Source organism: Tympanuchus pallidicinctus, unplaced genomic scaffold (genome assembly GCF_026119805.1).
Source record: "Tympanuchus pallidicinctus isolate F22 unplaced genomic scaffold, pur_lepc_1.0 scaffold3, whole genome shotgun sequence".
Classification (NCBI taxonomy): domain Eukaryota; kingdom Metazoa; phylum Chordata; class Aves; order Galliformes; family Phasianidae; genus Tympanuchus; species Tympanuchus pallidicinctus.
Window position 1 is genome coordinate 95,374,158 of NW_026294747.1, and position 24,372 is coordinate 95,398,529.

At 39.1% G+C, this 24,372-nt stretch overlaps 1 protein-coding gene across 9 annotated transcripts in view; it reads right to left on the minus strand.

Moving 5' to 3' along the window:
• THRB (thyroid hormone receptor beta) overlaps window positions 1-24,372 on the minus strand; it is a 167,742-nt gene that overhangs the window by 14,972 nt on the left and 128,398 nt on the right. For 8 of the 9 annotated variants that reach the window (XM_052692242.1, XM_052692243.1, XM_052692245.1 and 5 more), the window contains 3 exons: window positions 7,643-7,743; window positions 2,112-2,259; window positions 194-399 (listed from right to left, as the gene is read on the minus strand). In XM_052692242.1, the coding sequence (XP_052548202.1) occupies window positions 194-399; window positions 2,112-2,259; window positions 7,643-7,743 (455 nt within the window). Of the gene's footprint in view, window positions 1-193; window positions 400-2,111; window positions 2,260-7,642; window positions 7,744-17,465; window positions 17,794-24,372 lie in introns of those variants that run through there. The other variant, XM_052692241.1, reaches the window with a different exon arrangement.

Below are 24,372 nucleotides of genomic sequence, written 5' to 3' on the forward strand. Positions count from 1 at the left end.
TCAGAAAGCTATTTATCTATTAAATACACGGTCTGATCAAATACTGAGACTGAGCCAAGAATAAACAATCATCAGTTCTTCATATAAGTCAAAACACTGGCACATACAACAGTGGTTGCAATGCTGAGCAGGGATTTCAGAAGAAATAAAGGAACTTGACTTCAAGAGCAGTGTGAATGTCTGCAGTCCCTACCAGAAATTTCCTTTTCTGCTTCCAGTGGCTTCCTTGTGCATTGGTGGCCACGTGTGCTTCGGTGACAATTTTGATCAGCTCCCATTCCTCATCCGTTGGTTCTGGTTTGTGACCAATTGTTTTCTGCAGCTCCTCCCGACGCCTCTTCTCTCGATTTTCTTCTATCAGCTTCCTCTTGGCCAGACGCTTGCTGTCATCCAACACCACTAGCAGGGATAAAAGCATACAAGAATGGCAGGAGGTTATTAAAGTTGTCTGGACTTTGGTCTTTTCTATCTATAGCTGATGTACTAATTAGTTACCAACACCTTAATTAATGATAGAACGCTTTGAGTTGAAGGGATTTTAAAGATCATCTAGTGTACCTCTACCATGGGCAGGGCTGCCACCCACCAGCTCAGGCTGCCTGGGGCACCATCCAACCACTGTGCAATCTTGTGCCAGGGCCTCTCCACTCTCATACTGAAGAATTTATTCCTTGTATTCATTCTAAATCTCTTTCAGTCTGAAGTTAACATCCCTTGTAAAAAGTTGGTTTTCTTCTGTATATAAGCTCCTTTTAAGTACTGGAAGGCTGCAATGAGATCTCCTGGAAACCTTATTTTCTCCAGACAGAACAAGACCAGCTCCTCAAAATTTCTTCATAAGAGGTGCTCCAGCCCTCTGATCATCTTAGTGACCCTCCCTGGGATGTGCTTCAAAAGCTCAACATCTTCCCTGTGCTGGGGGCCCCAGGCCTGCAGATGGGGCCTCACGAGGGCAGAGCAAAGAGAGACAATCACCTCCCCCTCTGCGGGCCATTCCTCTTCTGATGGAACTCAGGATACAGCTGGCTTTCTGGGCTGCACGCACACACTATCAGCTCACATCCAATTTTTCATCCACCAGAATCCCTAAGTCCTTCTTGCAGTGTTGCCCTGAATCTATTCATTCTTCAGTCTGTACTGAAGTTCGGAGATTGCTGGCTTGTCTGCCACTGTTCCTCTGACACACCTGTATGTGCCTTCTACAAACGCCTCTCTATGGTACTGATAACTGCCAGTCAGAATTAGACTCAGACAAACTTCTCATTCTGCACAGCTCCTAAATGGCTGATGCTCAGTACTGTCTGATGTGTCCAAATGAGCTGGATTTGAAATGATGATCCAGAGTCATTCCGTTCTTTCTCCTTAAGTACCATCTGCCTTTGATGAAATTGCTTCACTTCTTCTGTTTCATTTTGTACAGAAAATGCCACACATTACATTATAACTGAAAAATGCTAAGTTGGAATATTTTTATTTTCCTTATTGGCTCTAGTTTTTTTGTTTGTTTTTGTTTTTGCAGAGGATTACAATGGCAACAACCATTAACAATAATGCATAGGGGGATTTACATGAGTTCCTCACATTGCACTAATTGAAGTTATTGGTGTAAATCCTTGTGCAGTGGCAGGAAAAGAAGATTCCTAAGGGTTAATCTTACAGCCATATGTTCTAGCTCTTTAGAATGAGAGTCAAATTATTTGCAGATAACTTCTTCGGGGCTAAAAATAAAACAAACAACTGCAGGATGACTCATACAACGACATTCAATTTCACATCCTCCAGAATTTTCTAAACAAGATGTTTTCTTCAAGCAAAGTGTCCATCCAGATGCATTTCTCCCTCTTTTCCTCCTAAGAGTTAACATTCCTATTGTTACTCAGTCCAGTAAGGCCAGAAGAAGGTGCAGTCTGGTGAAGCGTAAACAAAAAATTAGAGCATTCAGAAGTGGATTGCTGCAATGAGCATAATTCTCCAGAACAAATGATTAAAACCAAAAAATGTTGGCAGTTCCACTCTAGTTTAACAATCTTCACCAATTAACATACTTCAAGCAAATAAAAACATAAAAAAAAAAGAGAGAAAACGAAGAAAAAGAGAAAAAATATACTTACAATCTGTTGCCATGCCAACAAAGATGCATTTTTTGAAGCGACATTCCTGGCACTGATTTCTTGTTACTTTGTCTATCACACATTTTCCTTCATATTTACAGGAATAGGTTGGATGGAGGTTTTTCTGAATGGTTCTTCTGAAAAATCCCTAAGTGCAATAAATAAATACATTGGAAAACATAAGTACTGTGTAATTTTTTCAAATTGGTTTGGTAGAAATGTACCTATGGATGCAGCATAAAATGCTCCATTAAGCTCTCAAGGAGGAAGAGAACAAAACATTACTATAGATTATGGTATTTCTTTTCAGAGTTTCAAGAGACATCTCCTCCCTAAAAATTAAAACATACAGGCACCTGAGATATGTAAAAGCATAAGAAAAGTTCTCTTGAGGAAGAAGAGACTGATTACGTGTTTTCAAGTCCTGCATTTCCATGTGTAAATTTTATTGCTGATTTGAATTAGTTTTTATTTTGAGCCCCCTTCCAAATTACACAATGATTTCAAAGGATATTAGGAGACACATGCAATTAAAGGACAGCTTTTGCAAATAGCAAAAATGGTGGTGTATAAATAAGTGTAACTAGAGGACTAAGAATGAACAGTTTTACTCATGTCCTTCCAGTGAAGTAAAATAGCCAACCAACCAACCAAATCCGGGCAAGGCTATGAATTTTGCAGTCAAACACAATTCACTCAACCTTTGAATTAGGTCCTAAATAATGGATCCATAATTCTGAAATGATATGCATTTCTGAGAAAAGGAATTCATTCATATTTCCCACAGATGTCTGCATTCAAAACAAACATCACCAACAAAGACCTCCCTATGCATATTCTATCTATCTATAATAATATATGTACAGCCAATTGCAGTTGATAGGAGGTCAGATCCTCAGCTCACACGAAGTAATATAGCTCCAATGAAGTCTCTGATTTGAACATACCACACACCCTGGCCTTAGGTAAAGAAATCAGATACAACTTCTCTCCAAACATTGTAGACCTAATTTCAACATGAGTTTTCTCACAGACTTTGGCAAGAGCTGGATGAAGCATCCAAGAGCACAGTAGTATGGACCAGACAGACTGCTAAGGGCAGAAATTTACTTCACTTTCCACCACTGTTTGAGACTGTCTACACTTACCAACACAGTTTGGAACTGCCTTGACATAAAGAACACACTGAGATACTGGTCCAGTTTGACTGGGGCCACTGTGAATAGCTTCAGTTTCTTTGCAAACAATGGTGAAATCCAAGTGAGATGGGATTTTATCTAACATACAGTCTCTTCAGCTCAGATTTTAGTTACTGAACACCTTTTTACTTCACTAAGCAAAAAGCCTCTTTTTAATCATATTAAATAACACAAGGTAAAATCTTATAACAGTAATATCTTTTAACGCAGAACATTTAATTAAGACATACAGATAAATCTACATTTCAGCTTGAGCTCCCAACTCCTTCAAATACACTCTCATTAGAATTTTATCTTATGACAACCATCTTGAGCTAAGAGCAAAATTCTTTTTTTTCTTCATAACAAAAAGACCTAAAATCTCAATTAAATTGAGCTGCATAAAGCATAGATATTTGTCTTTCTAAGACTGGGATCTGCGGGGTTGAGTCGAAATCCAGGAAGTCAATAGTAAGATATTCTTATGTGAAGTCTGGATCTCAAATTCTCATCCTCCCAACTGGGCTTGGATCCACTCTCTACCCTGTGTCAAATTCCTAGAGATGGGGCCTGTTCCTCTTCTTCATGAAGATGGCTCTGAACACTCAGGTGCACTGGCTGACTTCTAGTTACAGCAAGAAATGGGGAAACCTCTGATGAATCTCTGAAAGTGGTACTGAACTTCTGTTTTCCAAACTTTCCATGAAACTTACTGTAGCTCAAGTTTAATGATTGTTAACACTTTTCATCACACATATGCTGTATGGAGTCCAGCTTTTTATTCTTCCATAGCTTTGCATTCCTTACATTTTTTTTGTTGTTAAAAAACATCTTTGACCATCACCAGATACAATGTGATAAGGAACTTGCTCTCCATATTGTCCAAACACATCAGATCACCATTTTTCTGCCTTGAATCACTTCCAGCCTTAGTGTTGGTGACTGCACACAAATTTATGTCACACTTGTTTCTTGCACTTTGCTCATATATGCACATGCATAAATAGGTGTGCATAGATCAGCTACGAGAAGACCTTAAAGACAGTCTACTATCTGTCCCCCTGCTATAGGCAGAGTTGTCACCCACTGGATCAGTGGCCAGGGCCCCATCCAACTTGGTCTTGAATTCATTCAGGGATGGGGTATCCACAACTTTTCTGGGCAACAACTTCCAGTGCTGCTTCACCCTCTGAGTAAAAAAAATTTCTACTGATATCTATGTCTCCTCTCTTTTAGTTTAAAGCCATTTCCCCATTGCCCTATCAATATCAGACAGTTGGTTCCTTTCTGTTTGTAAGCTCCCTTCAAATAGGAAGGCAGCAATGAGTCTCCCCAAAGCCATCTTCTTTCCAGACTGAATAAGATCAGCTTCCTGAACTTCCCCAGCTCCACAGGAGTTCTTTAATCATCTTCATGGCTCTCCTCTGCAACTGCTCCAACTGCTCCATGTCTTTCTGAAGATCACCATTCCCAAGACAGATACATGGAGGACACCAATTGTCGTTGGCCTCCACCAAGACACAGATTTGTTGACACAACCCTCTGGTTACAACCGTACAACCAATTCCTTCTCGACCAAATAACCCACCCTTCAAATCCATACCTTTCCAATTCAGAGATATAAATGTGATGTGGGACTGTATTAAAGCCATTGCAGAATTCTAGGTGGATGACATCAATCTCTTTTCCTTTATCTAGTGATGCTGTCATTCCATTGTGGAAGGCCACCAGATTGGTCAGGCATGATCTGGCTTTGGTGAAGCTGTGCTGACCGTCTCAGATCATCTCTGCTTCTTGCACGTGTCTTAACATCTCTTCCAGGAGAATGCGTTCCATGATCTTCTCAGGAACAAATGTGAGGCACACTGGCTTGCAGTTCCCTTGGTCTTCCTTTATCCCTTTCTTAAAAATTGGAGTGATACCTCTGTTTTCCACTTCAGGCACCAGGGATACTAGGGATGCAGGGATCACTAGGCCCCATAGACATGTCAGACATAGACTAGGCCCGTCAGTCTCATCAGGTGGTCTTGATCTTGCTCTCTTTTTACAGAGCGATGGATTTTTATACACTAACCCTTGCCTAGAGGTTCAGGGACCTCTCTTGAGAGAAGTGGGAAGTCTGACTGCCAATGAAGACTGGAGTCAAAGAACTTGCTGAGTATCTCTGCCTTCTCTATGTCTGCTGTTACCAGTTTTCCCTTCTCATTTAGCAGAGGAGGTCCTGGCCTGTCCTTGGACTGTTTCTGTTGACCAATGCACCTCTTCTAATTTTTCACATCCCTAGCCAGGTTCAGTTCCACCTGCGCCTTTGTTTTCCTGCTTCAATCTCTGTATGACCAGATTACATGCTTGCATCCTTCCCAGGCCACATATTCCTGCTTCCATTGATTGCGTACTTCCTACTTATCCCTCAGTTTAACCAGCAGGTCCATGCTCAGCCATGTAAGTTTCCTGTCTCCTCTGCTTGATTTCTTATGCTGGGGGATGGAGAGCTCTTGTGCTCTCAAACCGGCGTCCTGAAAGAGTTGACAGATCTGTTCCATTCCTTTGAGAGAGAGTTTCCCAGGGGATCTCATCTAACAGTTCCTTAAACAGCAAAAAGAGTTAGCTCTCCTGAAATTCAGGAGATCTTTGTCAGATCCATATTTTCCTTTCAATTTATTCTCTGCATGCACTTGCCAAAAGTAAATTTTTGGTTATCAGCCAAAATAAATTTTGCTACAAAATTAGTTTTCAGTGGAAGCAACTAGTAAATGTCAGATTTTTGAGAACTGATTACACGCAACTTTGCTGATAATTCATACAACTCAAAATGTGTATGTAGATCCTCCAAAATGTGAGTTGAAATTGTTCACACAAAATAGCTGTCAAACCATTTTGTACAGTTAATACATTTGCAAAAATAATAAAACAACGCAGTCTGGAAGCTAACTGTAAGTTGGAGAAAAAAATTAATTACTTGTTGCAAATTGTCAACTTGGCTCTTTGTGCATGAAAGCATTATTTTAAATTATACATCAGAAGATATAAGTAGATTTGTTACACTATATTTTACAATAGCTGGTGGGCATAAAAATAAATACTTCAGTTCAAATAACAAAGAAACCCTAGCAGGAAATATGGCAAGAAATACTGCTGTTCAGCTGGGAGCAGAAGCTATTTCACAATGCCACACCATTGCTTACTTGTCATTGTATCTGAATTAAGCCGTATTCCTGAGTTTTATGTGTTGTTATTGTCTGGTATATGTGATATAAATATGTAAAAATCACTTGACTGGTTCCACAATTTTTCTCACATATAAATATTTTTTAATAAATATGTGTATGTATAAAACTGATGAATATCACTACAAACCTCCTACACACAGGATATTTAAGTCTTTGCGCATTTCATAAATGTATCAAAGTGCAATGCTGTACAACAGAAGAAACTACTTCATTGCTGTTACTGTGATGTGGGGATATAATGCCAATCCAAACCCAACGTTTCATATTCAAATATTCCTGACTTTGGAGACTAACAAAACATGACTTCTGTGGTTCAGTCCCATGACACTAGTGCATGACATGTGTGGTTCCGTTTGTTTAGAAAAAAATTCTTTTTCTGTAGGAAAGAATAGCTTTCTTGCAGGATCTCAAGCCATCAGGCAAATTTATGGCAGTGAAATCATGCAAAATGTGCCCGATCATGTTATTCGTTTTTTTCATTTACTTGCCCAAAGCAATCTTTTTTTTTTGTTTTTTTTTCATTTTTCATGTAGCTTTAGAGATGAAAAAGACTGAAAGCATATTTTAATATGGTTAAGCTGAAGAAGTAAAAAAAAAATAAATTAAATCTGTTTTAACTTTGTGATGATGCTTCCTGAAGAGATGGATGTTACTGTCACATGAGCATGTGGAAGAGATTTTTGGTTTTTGTTCTTTGCAGTGATAATGAGATACACTGGAACACTGTTCATCACCACAGACTTGTCATGGCCATAGGCAGAATCTCAACTATTGCATAAAGAGTTTCATTGAAGTTCTTGTGAGGATGCTGATGTACACTGGCCAAGAACACGGTCAGAAAAAAAAACACTAAAAAAAGGGAAAAGAAAAAGCTAACAGTTAACAACAAAAGACCTAAATTCTCTGTCTTCTTTTCAGAAGCAAACACTGTTAAAATCAACTATATTCCTTATGTATATGCAGATCAGTAGCACAGCCAGATATGGCTTATCATCAGTACTGGATGTTCTTATTCGCTTCTAATCTGTCTTTGTTTTATTTGGTAGTACAGTTCAGGAAATCTGTATAAATGGAGAAGCTGGAGAGCTATTTCTGATTCCCACCTTCCCACCATGCCATTTACCTTGCAACCTTCACAAGTGATGCAGCGATAATGATATCCGGTGGCTTTGTCCCCACATACTACACATAGCTCATCCTTGTCTAAGTAACTGGGTATATACCCTGCAAAGAAAAAGAGGTTGTGGCATGTAAACTCTATATAAAATGATATGATACATTTGATATAAAAATATTGTATTAACATTCACCGCAGATATTATCTACTGGCCCCACACTTCTCAACTCACTGGATTTCCTGAATAAAAAGCTCATGCTAACAATATCACAGAAGTATTTAAACGTTGTATGCAGTATCTTCTACTTTTCAGATCGTTTCAGCACCCGCTGGTCAAGAGGGAAAAGGCATAACATAACTGCTCTCTCCTGAAATAAACAATAGCTCAGAAAAACAAATATATTCATTTTTATATCAAGGGCTTTGATGTGAAAAATTAAGTAACAGCAAAACATAGAGTCCACTTCTCTTTCTGCTTCTGAAAAACAACTGATGTGCTTGTATTCTGAGTTAAGATGCCAGGTTGCAAAGTGACTCAGGGACATGCTAGTAAGAAACATTTACTGACAGTGTATTTGTTTCAAAACAGCTCTGCAGGTGTGGTTGAGAAGTATCAGCAACAGATCGCAAAAGCTGCATAGATTATACCTTACCTGGGTGTGTTCCACTGTTGCATTTAACATAGCTTGAATTTAGGGCAAAATAGGTGGGCATTCAAATATGTGTGTGTGTACGTATATGTGTGGGAATGACGTTTTCTCTTCTGAAGTGGTTCATCAGACACCCAACGAGTGAAATCAAATATTACTACTACAAAAAACTGTTGGGAATGCTTGGTTCTTTTCCCAAAACATCATTAGTTTTGACAACATAAGCATATTTTTGCTCTTATGTAAAACAAACGAACAAAAAAAAACCAAACACAACAATTCTGATGTAATGTAATGTACTGTAATTCTGAACCAAAGAGAACTTTCAAATGTAGTAAAATACAAAGCTTTCAAAGTAAGTGTTTCCATAATTTATAATTCAGTGGAGTTATAGTACATATCTTTTCTTAATGAAAATCCTCTCTGTATGCAAAGGTCTAAGATTCATTTTGAGAGGAGAGAGGGAAATGCAGCTATTCATTTAACACTTGAAAATTACTGAGGTACAATAAGTTCTTCAGAGAATGACTGAGAGGCTGAGGCTGGAAGGCTCCTCTAGAGATCTCCTGCTCCAACCTCCCTGCTCCAGCAGGGACATCATAGGTCAGGGTCATGTCTGAGTTCTGACTGTCCATAATGATGGAGACTCTCTAACTCCTGTGAGCATTCTGTGCCCACAGTAAAATAAGATTATTTTATTACGCTTGTACGGAATTGCCTGTATGTTTATTTGTGCTCTTTAGCTCTTGTCTTGTCATTAGACAACACTGAGATGAGTTTGCTCTGTCTTTATCACTCAGCCCTGTCAAGTTCTTTTTTACACATGGATAGGATCCCAGTGAATGTTCTCTGTTCCAGGCCAACCAGTCCCAGCACTCCCAATCTCTCCTCCTATGTCACACTCTCCAGCCTCTTCTCTACCTTTGTGTTTTTACTGGACTTGTCCCACTGTCACCACATCTGTCTCAGACCTCAGAGTCTAGACTCGGTCCCAGCAATGCAGGCACATCTCAGCAGTGTAGAGCAGAGGGAAAGCTCACCTCCCTCATTCTGCTGGTGATGACCCTCCTAATTGAGACCAAGATGTTGCTGGCCTTCCTCACCTCAAGGGCACTCTGTTGGCTCACATTCAACTTGTTGCCCACCAGGAATTCCCAAGTACTTCTCTGCAAATCCCCTCCCAGCCAGCAGGCATTCAGCCTTTACTGCTGCATTTATTCCACCCCAGGCAGAGGAACTGCTATGTCCCTTTGATGGACCTCAACAGATCTCTTTGTCATTTCTACAAACTGTTTGGGTCCCTCTGAATGGCAGCACACCCATCTAGGACATCAGCCATCCTTCTCAGCATTGCATCACCTACAAACTAGCTGAGTGCAATTTATGAGTGCAACTGGGACAGTCCTTTGGACACAGCTGGCTGGGACATTATTCCCTCCATTGTCTTGCTGCAGCTATCAGCAGCATGAAACATTAAAGCAGACTCAAAGTTTGCTGCCCTGCTATCAGCACAGCTTGATGCAGCTTGGGGACTTGCATGGAGATCAACCAGCACTAGGACTCAGGCACCAGCAGGCTGTCAGAGAATGCTGCCATGGGGATGGCTGTCATCTTCCTATGACTAAAACTCAGAGTAAGCTCAGTAACAGGTGGCTTAAAGAAAGTGCTTTTTTAAGACTACACTTGCCACAGGTTCTACAGAAAGAAAAGTCCTCAACAGACAGCAAATACTTGAAATTACTTCAGCTTAAATTAAATGAACTTTCCAGGGCTGATTTGGAGAAAGGAAGAAGAAACAAGGCAGGAAGTAAGTGTAATGTCTACTTTATATTTTTGAGCATAATTCTGAGAACCTAAAATTACAGGAAACAAATACATCTCTTAGGTAACAATGTGAAACAGAGCCCAGTTGCCTGCATCATCGATTTACTAATACTCCTACCATATCAGTCTACAGTATGGCAAAATATTAGTTCACCTTTAAGTTACATTTCTATATTAAAAACTTGGGTAAAGACTGGTGGACACATGGCTCTGGTTCCTGACCTTGAGGGAAGAGAGACAGCAGGGTTTTGGTTCTAATTTGCATCATGACTGCTAACGGACATTATGCCAGTGGAGGATTAGCAGAGGCTATTATCCCCATCCCGCCCTCCTTTTGCTCACACAACACACACTGCGTGCAGCTGACACAGGAGGAAGCAGGCTCAGCAAAGGGATGCAGGATTTTCTACTAAATTTTTTGTAACAATCAATGTCTTCTCGTTACTGCTATTCATAAAAGGCAGACTTAGTTTAGCATTGACTATGCCCTCTAAAATTCAGTATCGCAAGCTTTTGCTTCCTCAAGAAATACTTCTAAATTAAATGCCTTGATATTTCATTAAGCATATAATCTGGTTAGCACTGCTCATGTAATGGCAGCTTTGTTCTATTGGAGCAGCAGGAGATGACTTGTTTAAACTGCTTCCTTAAATATATACAGCAGCCTGCACATGTGACTCATGATGTCCATTCTCGGAGTTTCAGGACTTTATCCTACTCAGGAAACAGTTCTCATTCTGGCTGGAAATAAATCCTCTACAGGCACTCTAAGTTAGAAATTAAAAATGGAATCACTACATGTAAGCACATTCCTAACTGTTCTTTTATCAGGAGTGTTAATTGCCTTCTAGTTAAATTACTTAAATCTAAGGTATCGTGTTCATCGTTTTTACAGGATTGTCCCTATGACACAAGAAAAACACATACCCTGCCCTCCTTCACTGACTCAGTGGAGAATGTGGATAGAAAAGCTTCATCCCAAGAAACCACTGGCAATAAAAGTACTCAACAAGCACCTTCTTTTTTTTCTGTTGAAAATCTGAGACCAATAGCCATATATATGTTCTTTTTTAGTGCTCCTTCCAACAGCTAATGGGGTCAGAAGTGACAGGAAAGTAAGAAAATTGGAGCTTCAGCAGTTTTTAAAAAGACTGATGCTTCAGACCAGCAGACCACACCCGAAGGGATAAGGGAAAATCAGTTCTTGCAAACTGTAACATCCACTGTAAATAATTCCTAGGAGTTGCAATTCCTGAGTAGTTAGCAATTAGCTAACACAATCATTAAAAAGCAACATAGATATCACTGAACTGTACGGTAATAGCCTGTTTTGTTGCCTTGTCTTTCAAGCCATAAGAAGGACATGGACCTGGAGTGAGTCTAGAGGAGGGATGTGAGGATGTTCATAGGGCTGAAGCAATCCTATGAAGAAAGGCTGTGGCAGCTGAGTTTGTTCAGCTTAGAGAAGAGAAGCTGCTGGGGAGACCTCATTGTGTCCTTCGGGGGGACACATAACAGGGGGCCACATGAAAGCCGGAGAAAGATGTTTTCTTTTTTCTTTTTTTTTTACAGACAACAGTCTGTAGAGATAGGGCAAAGTGTAATGGGTGTAAACTGAAATAGGGTAGACTTGAGTTAGATACTAGGAATAAATTATTTACTATGAGAGTAGTAAGGCATAGGGTGCTCAGAGAAGCTGTGGATGCTCCATTCCTGGAGGCTCTCAGGGTCAGGTTGGATGGGGCCATGTGCAGCCTGAGCTGGTGAGCAGTAGCCCTGTCCACAGCAGGGGTTGGAACTGGTTGGACTTTAATTTACCTTCCAAGCCAAGCCATTCTGTGGTTCTATCATACTATGCTGTGTTCAGATTTTCATTTGGTACATCCAGTACGATCCTCAAAGTTAAGCACTCAGATTGACTTGACATCATTGTTCATTGCTGATCTTTGATTTGAATGGAGATCACCGATGAACAACCTTGATTTGTCTTGTCTGCTGTTTCTTCTACAGTTAAGGCAGCTCCTTTGCTCTCCAGACTTCTACCTACCAGCCTGCCTAATCTTACCTTCTTGGCAAGGCTAAATGCCCAGCAGGACCAGCTGCCCCTATCCTGGAAGAGCATGTTGAGTATGTTGTATAATCCACTGAGTCTTGATGTTGAACTACGGTAACTTTTAAATTGCAGTTGCAGCTTGTAACATTCCTGGTACTGGTGTGGCAAGAAACAATTTTCTTCCACAGGAAAATGTTCTACAAATGCAAGGGCAGATGAAGATCTGCTAACCTAACCAGTTATTTGATGCAGTTTATACCTTTAACACCATATGCCTATGGTCTCATTTGTAAGAGTAACACATCAATGAGCACTGTAACAGATTGGTAGGACTTAGAAGAGACAATACAGAGGTATTCTTGCCCCCCTGCAGTAAAGCAAAGAAAAGCTATTTAAATGGAAACAACCCCTGAAAAACGGTAAAGCATTTTTTCTTTGTACCTTGCACATACTTAGACAACCACATTTTGAGAAAAGCAAATGTCAGTTTTGTTAAAGAACTGTTGCACGGACTTCTCACTTCCAGCTCTCTGTATGTATGTATGCACAATATAATATTAACTTAGGAATTAAACCATACCTTAAAAAATTTCTAGGATCAAACCGTGTTTGACTGTCCAACAGGGATATATGAGACGACACCAACAAACAGTGTTTATAAACCAGATGCTCATCGGCTTGCTCCTGATCCTTCATAGGCTTATTCCTTGCAAGCAGGGAAAGCCATTTTTGCTATTAGAGAACATTTTCAGACCATTACGCAGTATTTTGTTTTCACTGTGCATTGGCAGAGTCATGCAATAAATGTACTCCCTCAGATCTTTCTTCAAGCAAGCCGTGTGACTAGAGATCACTCAAGAAAATGAGGAGTTCAGACTTACTCCTAAGCTTGTATTCACTTACTGAGCACTGCAGTATGAAAATGAAAAAGAAGAAATTAATTACTACCTTGGGAGTCCCAAACTGTATCAGAACTGAAAAGAAAATTTATACTGCTGTAATGCTGATTTTATAGTCACATTGCAACTCCTTGCAAAGTATAAGAAAATTACAAGAACCATCCAGCTATCATCCTTGTGTAGAACTTGTGTACTTGTGTAGAAGTCTATTGAATGTTTATTGGACAAAGCACAGAGCTGAGTCAGAAAAATCACACTCCATTCCTGTTTGTATAATCATTGTTATTCATCTGAAAGGCTGTGCTGATACACTGATCTCTATTTGCCACCTTCTTTAATTCATTCCTCCTGATAAAAACTGCTGAACTCTCCACAGAGCATCTCTTTTCTTTCTGACTTTTCTTGTCAGCTAGCTGACTTTCTTGTCCACAATTTTATTACCACTCTTTGATTTATGGAATTAGTAAAATTTGGCAAGAGATTCTGCAAAGACGGTATGAGCAACATTTCCCACAGTCTCTTTTCTCTGAGTGACTTTCCTAAATATTAGCCCTTATCTTTGGGTTGAGTCTGAATCCTTGTCAATGAAGCCCAAACCCTGCTATTGCTTGAACTGCTGTGATCAGTACTGCAGTTGCACCCATTACCAGGTATAGGGACAAAATGCACTACTGTACATAATACTTGAGTGTTGGGCCATTCAACTTTTTTTCCCCCAAATTATTAAAATGGTTTCAGAGAACATGCCATAGTTATGATAAATAACTTACTTATGTAGAAATCTCAGTGAACATCAGTTGTACTGCAGATGCAAAAGCAAAGCATGACAGTTTATTCTCCCATCCTTCATTTTGTTGCACAAGGGTTACAGCAAATGAGATGAAAACACACTTTCCACTGACATTTTTCTTAAAAAAGAGATATAATTCCAACTGCATAATAATTTGCTGAAATGGATGCCAATTCTCTCATCATAGCTGCTTCTTTATTTGAGTGGTCAAAAGTGAAATTAACCATTCTTAAGCTCAAAGTGATTGTTAGGTTAGTTAGAGCTACTCAGCTACTCTCCTTTAGGAGCCAAAGATGAAAAGTGCTCAGTCTTTTTGTAACTTCATTATATGCACACATGCACCCTGTGCTGATAAGAAGACATTTTTACATAACCTCCATGTTGTGTTTTCTGAGGTATTCAAAGAGTAGCCCCGTGGTTTGGACTAATTCAGTAGCGTAAGCTAGCAGTCGTTTCGTCAGCTGCATACAAACTGCCTGAGAAAATACAAAGGGAAATCACAATGACAATTACAGTAACAACAATAACTTTCAAACCCTATCCGTCTCTATACCAAGGGCCCTTAAAAATATGTCATTAACCTCACCCGGGGAAAAAAAAGGTGACCAACAGGGCTAAGTACTGAAATTGCTATCGCATGACTCAAGAATCTGAGCCTGCAGATCAGTATTTTTCAGGGCAGCTTCCAGTTACTTCTGGCCTCCTCCACATCGCCTGAGGTTAAAGCCTAAATTCACAGACAGGAGCCGGCATCTTCTGTTAACTTTGCCTGTGAAATGACTGCGTGCAGAGGGAAGTGAAATCCAACCCTCAGCCCACATTCAACTTTGCAGACCTATTTTCCGTCTTGCCAAAATACTGCTCATGAAGCAAATATGGGGATACAGAGGACTCTGTAAACAGTTCTTTTGCACTTTCTGGACTACCCCTACCCTGGTGCTACCCCTGTGCTGTCCCAAAGTGTTCCTCCTTGCTGAACAGACCGTGGGAGGAGGCGTAGGGGTGTTCTGTGCAGCCCCTCAGCCTCAGGGCAGGGGTTGTTACATGGCATCGTACCCCAAAGGAGCCCCGTCTGCCCATTGTCAGCTCTGTTCTGCCCACTGGATATCACAGCCTTTCTTCCTTAGAAGTCACACCTTCCATCAAAGCCATCAGGAAAATATAGCTTTCAATGCACTGCAATAAGTGGAGCAGCTAGAATGTTTTATTTTCTTCTGGAACAGCTAGAAATACTTTCAAACTACTTACTTTTCCCCTTTTGTGACACCTTATTGGGGTCTTTTGTTCTTATTTTTTGAAGTTACTTTGTTACTTTTTTGGCTTTCTTTCAAAGTGACTAACACAGAGAAATAGTTAGATTCCCCTTTACAAACGTTAACTTTCTCAGCATGAAATGTTGGTGTTTCTTTCTGCTTCTCACATGGAAAGGAAGACTTCAAACATCTAAAAAACTAACAAAAGTTTTGATTTGAAAAGCCTCCATGTGTAAAGTAAAGTACATGTGTACTGTAAAGTACAATCTGATTTGAACAGCTGGAAATCTTACTGAGATTACTACAAATTTCATGGGACTAACAGAAATACCAACTGCAACAATCAGGACCCCTCATGGACACCTGCTTAGGGACTTAATTTTGCTTTAATGGGCTATTACCAAGGCTTCCCTTAACAAACTCCCTCTTCCCCCCTCAAAATCAATTCTGGATCAATACAGACACACATGCCCTGTGTGGAGCCTTCTGTTCTTACGACAGGATTAAAAGATTCGTTAGTTTTATGATAGCTTGGCTAAAAGATGGAAACTGTAACAACAACAGCAAAAAACAAAACAAAACAAAAAAGAGATAGAGAAGATGCACATGTCCCCACAGGGTTTATGTCTGTTCTGCTTAACAAACTCAGCGCTTGCAAAGGTCTGACAGAAGGTATGCAACTTCGTATTGTCACGGCAATGCGGCTCTAAGGAGTCCCAGAGAATGGTGCTCAATCTCTGTGGATGAGCAATTAAAAGCCTGCTTCCATCAAAATTCACTGCATTTTTAGGTAACATAAACTGAGCTAGCAGCAAACACGGGCAGACCAGCAGTTTTAGAAAAGAACTCCGTTCCTTTAACCAAACAAGTAAAAAACTTTAAGCAGAGCACGAACTGCATGAGATACCAGAGTACTGAAAGAACTTAATTAAAGCTCTGATATAGGTAAATTTAAGAACCTTTAGCACTATGAAAAATATGTTACTTAAATAACTTTGTAATAGTAAGACCATTTTCTTTTTGAACCAAATCCAAGACACGAAAAAAGTCCATAAAGAGTTGTAAGTTCATCAGTTATATCCCAATAGTAAGCAGCCTTAAAAAGCATTTTAAATGCTGAACAATACAAAAACATGCAGCATCCGCAGCTATTCAATCGATAATTCACTCACTTTCTTACAGTTTCCAGACATAAGATTGAAAAAAAAAAATATTTCCTGCATTATGAATTACAATGGTGTTCAAAGAATAAAACTTTTTCTACCAAATATGCAGATTTACTGCAATGAGCACAAATGAATATTACCTGCAAAAAGGAAAATACTTCAGATTTCTGTATTATTAATTAATATCAACCAGTCTACTTTTGACTAAAAAGCCACTATAAAAATAGTAAATAGTGTTTTATCTACCCAGCTAGTTACACTGCATTCATTTGGGTTTTGGATAACTGTGTACAGGAAATCTGGTCTTAATAGAAAAAGGGCATTATGTTGCTACTACAGACTGTGTATGTTTATTCTTTAATTATGAGACTGTAAAGAAACAAAAGGATGTATATTCTCTGTGCATCAATTTGCTTGTCTGACTTCAAAACAAACAACACTGAAAGGATTTTCAAGCGTTTGTTGGTATTTGGGGCTCTTCCTGAGAAGGGATACCTGCTCTGATTGCATGAAAGAAAAAGCAAATCTAAAAACAAGCAGTGATTTAATCTTAAGGGAGCTGATGCTGTATTGATTCTCTATCAGAAACATACTGATTGTATCAACTTTTTGGATGCAGAATAGTCTCTGTTACACAGAGATATGCTTGAATTTTCAGTCTTTTTTTTGCTTTGCACAATCAGAAAGTACATGGTTTTCATTTAAAAGAGTCACTCTACCAAATGCATTTATTTTTCCCACACGTATTTACAGTTCTATTTTCAAGATACTTTGCCTGAGTTGCTGAGTAAACAGAGTTCACATTTACTGGCAACAAGGACTCACACAAACCGTATCCAATTAGAAAACACAGCTTTAGATGAAGAATATACAGCGACGACATTTCAGATGAGAAACTTTCTTATCTAGCTCACTGCTGAATAGTACATGAACTTAATTGCCACAAAAAACAGAAAGCAAGCAATAGAATTGAAAATGTCTTTTACAGATAAAGAAAAAGTGCTTGGAAATCCTCATCGCTCAAAGAAAACCTTACAATCACCTAGCAACCTCTGTTACTGCTGCTTTCAATTTTGAACAGGCAGCCTTCACATTCAAAGATGTATCTGAGCCAACTGATGCAACTGTAAGTTTAAAGCAAAACAAAAACATAAACAGAGATTTTTTTTTGTTATTTAAATAAATTGCCCCTACCTTTCTTCTGAGAGTACGATGGCGACTGCACTTGAGAAAAAGTAGGTTTTTCTTCGGTGAAATATTCAGGTTGGTTGTACTGATTCAGGGCCATGTCCATGTCAGAGTACTCGCTTTTAAACACGTTTCCAGGGTAACTACAGGTATAAGGCTGATTCACCGCCCAGGCCTGTTCCATATATATGTTGTTACTGTGCAGGACCTGAGCATCGCAACTGCTGTAACCCTGATTATCTTCGATATATGTGCAATAATCAGTGGACTGCATGTAGCAATTGCTACCAGCAGCTGGGTGCACTTCATATATTTCTTGCATACAGTAGTTCATTTTGTTAGCCTATCTCAGCTCCTACTTTACGTACGCACACACACACACACAGGCATGCATACACATGGGACGGAAAGGAGCACTGAATATACAACACCGACAAAGTCGACAGCAAAGCAGCCCTTTTTACTTTGGAGCGGCACCCGATGTGCTAAAATCCTATTTATACTGGGATGGCTTCTGAACTCCCCTGCCAGTCAAACATATTGGGAAGCAGATTTATGACAGTCAAAGGTCTTAATCTGTGACTGTAAGTTAATTCCAAGGGAAGATGGCAGACAGGTAGCAATGAGCACCAGACAAAGAAGCGACGTCCCGACAACCCTCCTGTTCCACTGTTTGTCTGTAATAATCATTTTATAAACCGTTTTCAGCCCTTCACAATATGATTAGAAAATGATTACTAAGGCAAGGACACAGTTATGTCACTGTAGTTGTCAACTTAAGTGTGAAGCATTATAAAGACTGCTTAAGAACTCCCAGAGGGGACACGCTGAAAATCCTAAAATCAATAATCCTGTTTTTCAGCATTAAACCACAGAAAATCCAATAGTGCTGTACTGATGACCCAAACAGAAGTCTAGTTTTACAAAATTTAGCAACTTAATCTGTTATCAGCTTTATTGATTTTGTTTTACAGAATTACATGCATGAATCTCCCCAGCCTTCCACACACGCACAATCCTCCCTATTGCCTGCTAATGCATTTACAGGAAAGCAGCTTTTTTAAACTTCAGTGATTTGGGGAGGTAATTTCTATTGAGTTCAACAGGTGGGAAACTTCAAAATAATGTCAGTTAATCAGCAAAAGGAACCCTGCTTAAACATCATCAATAAGCTAATTGTTGGCTATTTTGCTTTGTTAACATTTACGTTTCAGTAATGAAGAGCTTTTAGAAACCCATCTTTGTGACAACGTACACAAGAGAGTAAGGAGAGATTCTCGCTTGTTTTAGCTCACGAATGAGCTATGAACCTTTTAATGCTACTACAACAAATACTATGTGTTCTTATAATTGCCAAACGTATCCCCAACATCATTGCAATTACTGTATCTTGTTTAAACAGCCTTTCTTTTTTCACCCAGAAGAAATTGCTTCTTTTTTAGCTTGAATTAGCTCCCTTTTTTTTTTTTTTTTTTTTTTTTTTCCACTAGGCAAAATGCTTTTTCTTTACAGCACAGCTGAAACATGGTAAAACTGGTGAAGTCAGAAAATAAGATGGCATCTCTTTTAAATGTCTGTACTTATTATTACAACGCAGAATTACTGATTTGACAATTGGGTCTTGGCTTTGCTATTTCACTCATTTTAAACAACGCGCAAGATTGCCAAAACAATCCTGTAGGTTGGCACTTTTCATATGCAACTTTAAGAACACATCTAACAACCTAAATCAACATACACCTTACATGTTCCTCACAAGTTTCTTAAATATGGAAGAATCGGGCATGACACATGCACATTTCTCCCCACCCAACACTGTTAAATGTTTCAGACTACTGCGAAGAGCCCACAGAGAAATGGTCTCCCTTCCAACACAAAAGCAAACTAACTCAGTTAAGAAAGAAGCGTTGCCAGTCAGTATGTAACATGTAGGCTGAACAGAACTCAAGCTTCTGAAGATGAGAGGAGTTACAGTTTACGCTCAGAATACTTCTAACTATAAAAGAAGCATTTCTCATTGACACATCCACAAAGAGTTCTACATTAAATAGGTTGAAACGTACTCTATCAAGATTAGTTCTACTGACGTCCAACTTCTAATGAAGCTGCTTCCAAAATGAACTTACTCTGATAAAACTGATAATTTAAAGTAACAATTCTCTTCACTAAAAGCAATAGTAGTTAGCAGAATCCTAGAAGTAAAACATCAGTGAACTCACATTCGCTGTACTCTTTTTAACTAACTCAACAAACAGCATTGTGAAACTGTGACGAAGCTCACACAGAAAATTTCATTTGAGCTCCAGTTCATGATCTAGATTTTACAAACAGTAAATTTGTCTACGATAAGAAGCATGTATGTATCTGGCAGGACCTGATTTTTCTAGAATGGATGTTCAGCACTTCCTCTAACAACATGCCTGTCTTTCCTAAGAAAATTTGTAATAGCTGTTTATACAGAAACCCTCAAACCATGCCCATTTATGTGATCGGCTGGTAATCCTGTACTACATAGAAATGTGATGCATACAACCTGCCAAACTTACTTCTCCACGTTTCCCAGAAAGAAAACATTCCACAAGTGAGACTGCACAAAGGTGAGGCTGTGTTTTACAGGACAGCAGAGCAGAACACTTAAGATATTTTTGCACCATCCAGAAAAACATTTTGAAGGCTGAACTTCAAGTTCTCAGTGGGTATTTCTTCCCTTGTGGATTTTTTCTGCCAGATAAAGCAAAATTTCTTCTCTCTTGTTCTTCCCGTTCATTGATATAGGTTTGTTACTGAAAAACTAAACAGAATTGAGACCATATGCAGACAGAGCCACCCCAGCCAGGATTAAACCTGAGGATATGGTATCATGATGTGACACAGTCTGTGAATTTCTTTCTATTCCAGGATCAATTCCTTAAAACATTTTTTGTTTTCTGTTGCTCTGTCAATAATATTTTGAAGTTTGTCATATGTACTACTTTTCACTGAATGACTGTGATATCAGAAGGAAATTAATTTACAAGATACTGCAAAGAATGAAGAGAAAAAGCAAAGGGGATGGTTGAGTCTTTCCTTACAGAAAACAAAACAAAACAAAACAAAACAAACAAAAAGATAAACATTGCCAGGGAATGAGTTTTCTACCTGTAAAATGCTAGCATTGAAAAGGTTGATAGCACTGTGGACTGCTGTTCCCTTGGAAACAAATCAATTCAAAGAACATTGTAAAGATTTAACTTCACTATTAAAACTGAAATATTCCTATAATATTTTCATGTGACTCTTTCAGAGTCCAATCCTGCAGGCCCCTTTCATGCATTACTTTGAATTAAATCATCTGATAAAAGGCAGTCAGACAGGTCGTTATCAAAAGTCTGAAAGTAGAGTAGAAAACAATATTTACAACTGTTCTTCATCTTGTATTCTGACTTGAACATCAGAGCCTTAAAACATGTCAAGTTGAGCTTTCACTGCTTTCAGCAATGTAGTATCATGTTTAGAATTTTCTTGGTTCACAAGTGTCTGCTTTTGGTAACGTGGAAATCGACTGCTAGTGGAACAAAACCACAGCTGCAGGCAGAGGCCAACGGTAGAACCTTTGACATCGTGGCAGAAGAGGATTCAAAGCATGAATCCTAGGAAGAAGTTGGAGGTGTCGGTTCATTGTATCCAAAGAGAAAAAAATTAATGCTAAACTCAAACCCTGAATCCCCAAACGTACTGAGATACTCACCTGATACAAATCAGAAGTTAGTGCAGTGCAGTCGGCGATGTTACTGTGGATGAACAGAACTACACAGCCTCGCTGCGTACGCCTGAGGGAGATTTCTGCAGCCAGATTGCCTTACAGTACATCACACTGCTCTCCACAGACTCGTGTTACAGTTGCAGCCTAAAACCTTTAATTATGAACAAATAAATGCCCCAGCAAGCTGCACTTCTCTTGTGACTTGACTCAGATATCAAAATATCAAAATGAACTCTTTGTTTTAAGGAAAAACTGTGTTCCTGTGGATGACTCTCACAATGGAGTACCCCAAACAGCTGAGACCTTGAACACAGAAAACACACCACTGTTCAACATAACCCACCCCACCTCGTAGCACTGCTACCTGTGGGACTGCGGCACGCTACCCACAAGAGTCACCTCCACCTCACGGCTCCTAAACTGCACTCCCTGCTGTATTGCAGGGCTATCTCAATGCAGGGCTGCTACGCTCCACTTCCAAATATTCTGCATATGTGGAAGGTATTGCACAGCATTCAGATTGTTCACGGTTCTGCAGGACCCAAGGATAGTACTGAGGCTCTGCTTACCCTTTATGCATACAGATGGAAAAAACTGAACTATTTAGTCGCAAGAGCTTTGCACATTGGAGTATGTTGTTGCAAGGATTAACCGTACCTTTCTAAATTCTGTTATCCATGTTCCTATTACCAGCACCTAGTTTTTAATATGCATCTTTACATGTTACAAAATAAATTGCATTTCCTATTTGTACTTCTTCGCCTTACCTGCATTCTCTCAGTTACTTCTAATGAAGGTTATGTGGGAAAAAAAATCAGATTGCTGCTTTTCAAAACAACTCAGGACTCCTAGCATTTAATGTGGAACACATCCCAGTCTGTATCTCTGCATATCAGGATAAGAATACACTGAAAAAAAACTTTTAAGCAGTGCTAATATGGCTTTTGCTACTCATCAACTGTCAAAGTTCAGCTATCTCCTTGCCCACAAGTTACAGCCATGAGTTAATGCATAGCTTTGCACTACTTTACAATTCATGCACTTTACGCTCTGTGACCAGAGAAGACTCAAAATGATGCTTCAAAAATACAGTGTGCAAACTTCTTGTTTGTGGAAGCCGGGTATCTGCTTATCACACCAGTTCTGACCCTCACAGATAGCATTACAAACTAAGAAAGAAAAGCTCAAACTTCAGAATCCAAAATGATACCAAGCACTCACAAGAACAGAAAAGGATCTCTATACAATATTCACCTTATTTTGAAAACTCTACTTTTGACTGAATTGAAAAGTATGTAAAACTAGGCAATTTTATTGCTGTAAAATTACAATTTGATGGTTCAGAGAGAGTGTCTCGATGGAATCAAAGACACTAAAATTGTCACTTTGTCTACCCTGAATTTGTAATATCAAGGAATGGAGCACAGGGAAAAAGAGCTGAAGCTTTCTGGCATAAAATCATTCCTTTGTTTGGAACAGATACAGCAAGTTTCAAACTAGCTGCCTCTGGTTTAAACCTGATGAAGCGCTTACTTACACAACATACGTCTCTTTTTCTCAACATGTGTCAGTTTGCTCCTCAGAACCTGCTTCTCTCACAAAAGCTGCTATACTTTGCTTATGACACGCCACCACATTTGTAGGTGACTCACAAAACGCCAGTGTGATATGCCTTTCATTGAAACACTTCAGATTCATTAGTCTGTATGGATAACAAAGAATGTAAGAGTTTGTATTTAAATTTCAGATTCACTACAACTCTCCCTTAAAATATTTGACATCTTGAATTTGACATCACATCAAGAGAACAGAGCACATGAAGAGAACAAGAATCTTCCAGGTTTTGTTCTTGCTTTTTCTTACGCTATGAATGGAGTAGAGTAGAATAGAATGGGGCAGAACAGAATTTCCTTGCACTCTTCATGACATGTGAAAATAGTATGCTGTCTTTCCAGAAAGAATTTGTTCCTCAAGATGTTTGCCAAAAAGCTGTCTAACAAAGTCCTTAAATAATGTTTGACAACTTTTAAGACAGTGTCTGAATAAATATTGCTAAAAGTAATCATAGGCCTGTGACCCAGACAACCCAATTTGTTAAGTCTCCCCGTATCTCATAATTGGAAGACCCTGTTAGCAGACATCACTTAATTACAGAGCTTATCTCGCGAGAAAGTAACTGCAAACACTTAAAATGCAAACCTTATCTGAGTCATTCCCTTCCCCAGCTCCACATGAAAACTTTAAATTAAAAAGCTTGGTTTGTTAAAAAATAGAACAGAAAAGCAGCTAATGCAGCTCCACACAACATGATTAGGAGACTCTCAGTTGGGACCGTCTGGGTTTGGCAGCCTCCTGACAGCCCCAAGTAAGACGTTAAAGCGATCAACACCTGACATCTGTTAGCAAGGAGGCATTCTGAGGTGAAGAGCAACTAAATCTAAAGAAATCAGGTACTTAGACCAGTTTAACTTTTTCATGAGGTGATATCCTTCCTGACACTTTAATCTTTCTTCCTGGAGTGACGCAAGACTTAAAACAAAACAACTTATAGTACCTCCCTTCCTCCCAGTATGCAGCATTTATCTCTTAGGCAAAGAAGAACAAAGAACGATTTATCCCAGTTTAAAAAGGAATAAAATTAACGTAAGCACTAAATTTGTGCTAATATCTAAACCGTGATTCTCAAAAGGAATTGCTTTGATGCTGCTCTAACCAACAAAAAAAGCTATCTGAAAGAGGATGGTGAATTTTTCTGATTACCAAATCAAAGAATATTCAGAACATAAAGCTGCATTTATCTGAGTTCTTAATGTGCAGTTACTGAAGCTTTGAGGGATGGTTAATAATGGGAAAGAAGAAAAGACAAACAGCGCAGTCACAGGTGAGAGATGAACACCCTCAAAGTAATAAACAAGTGCTTTACTTTGTCTACGCTTTTTTAAGGCACTAAGGGAATGCTTTATTCAAAAAGTCCACGTTCAAAAAAGATTTTTGATCTGCTTATCATGACCACAAAGAGAGAAATGAACTTCTAAAGGGCTAAAGGAATATAAATGATTTAAAATTAGATATTAAATTAGATAAAACCCCAGTAAGTTTTTATCACATTGTCATTAGAGCTCCCACAAAGCTAACAACTTATGTAAAAAGGAATACTAAAAATCACAATTA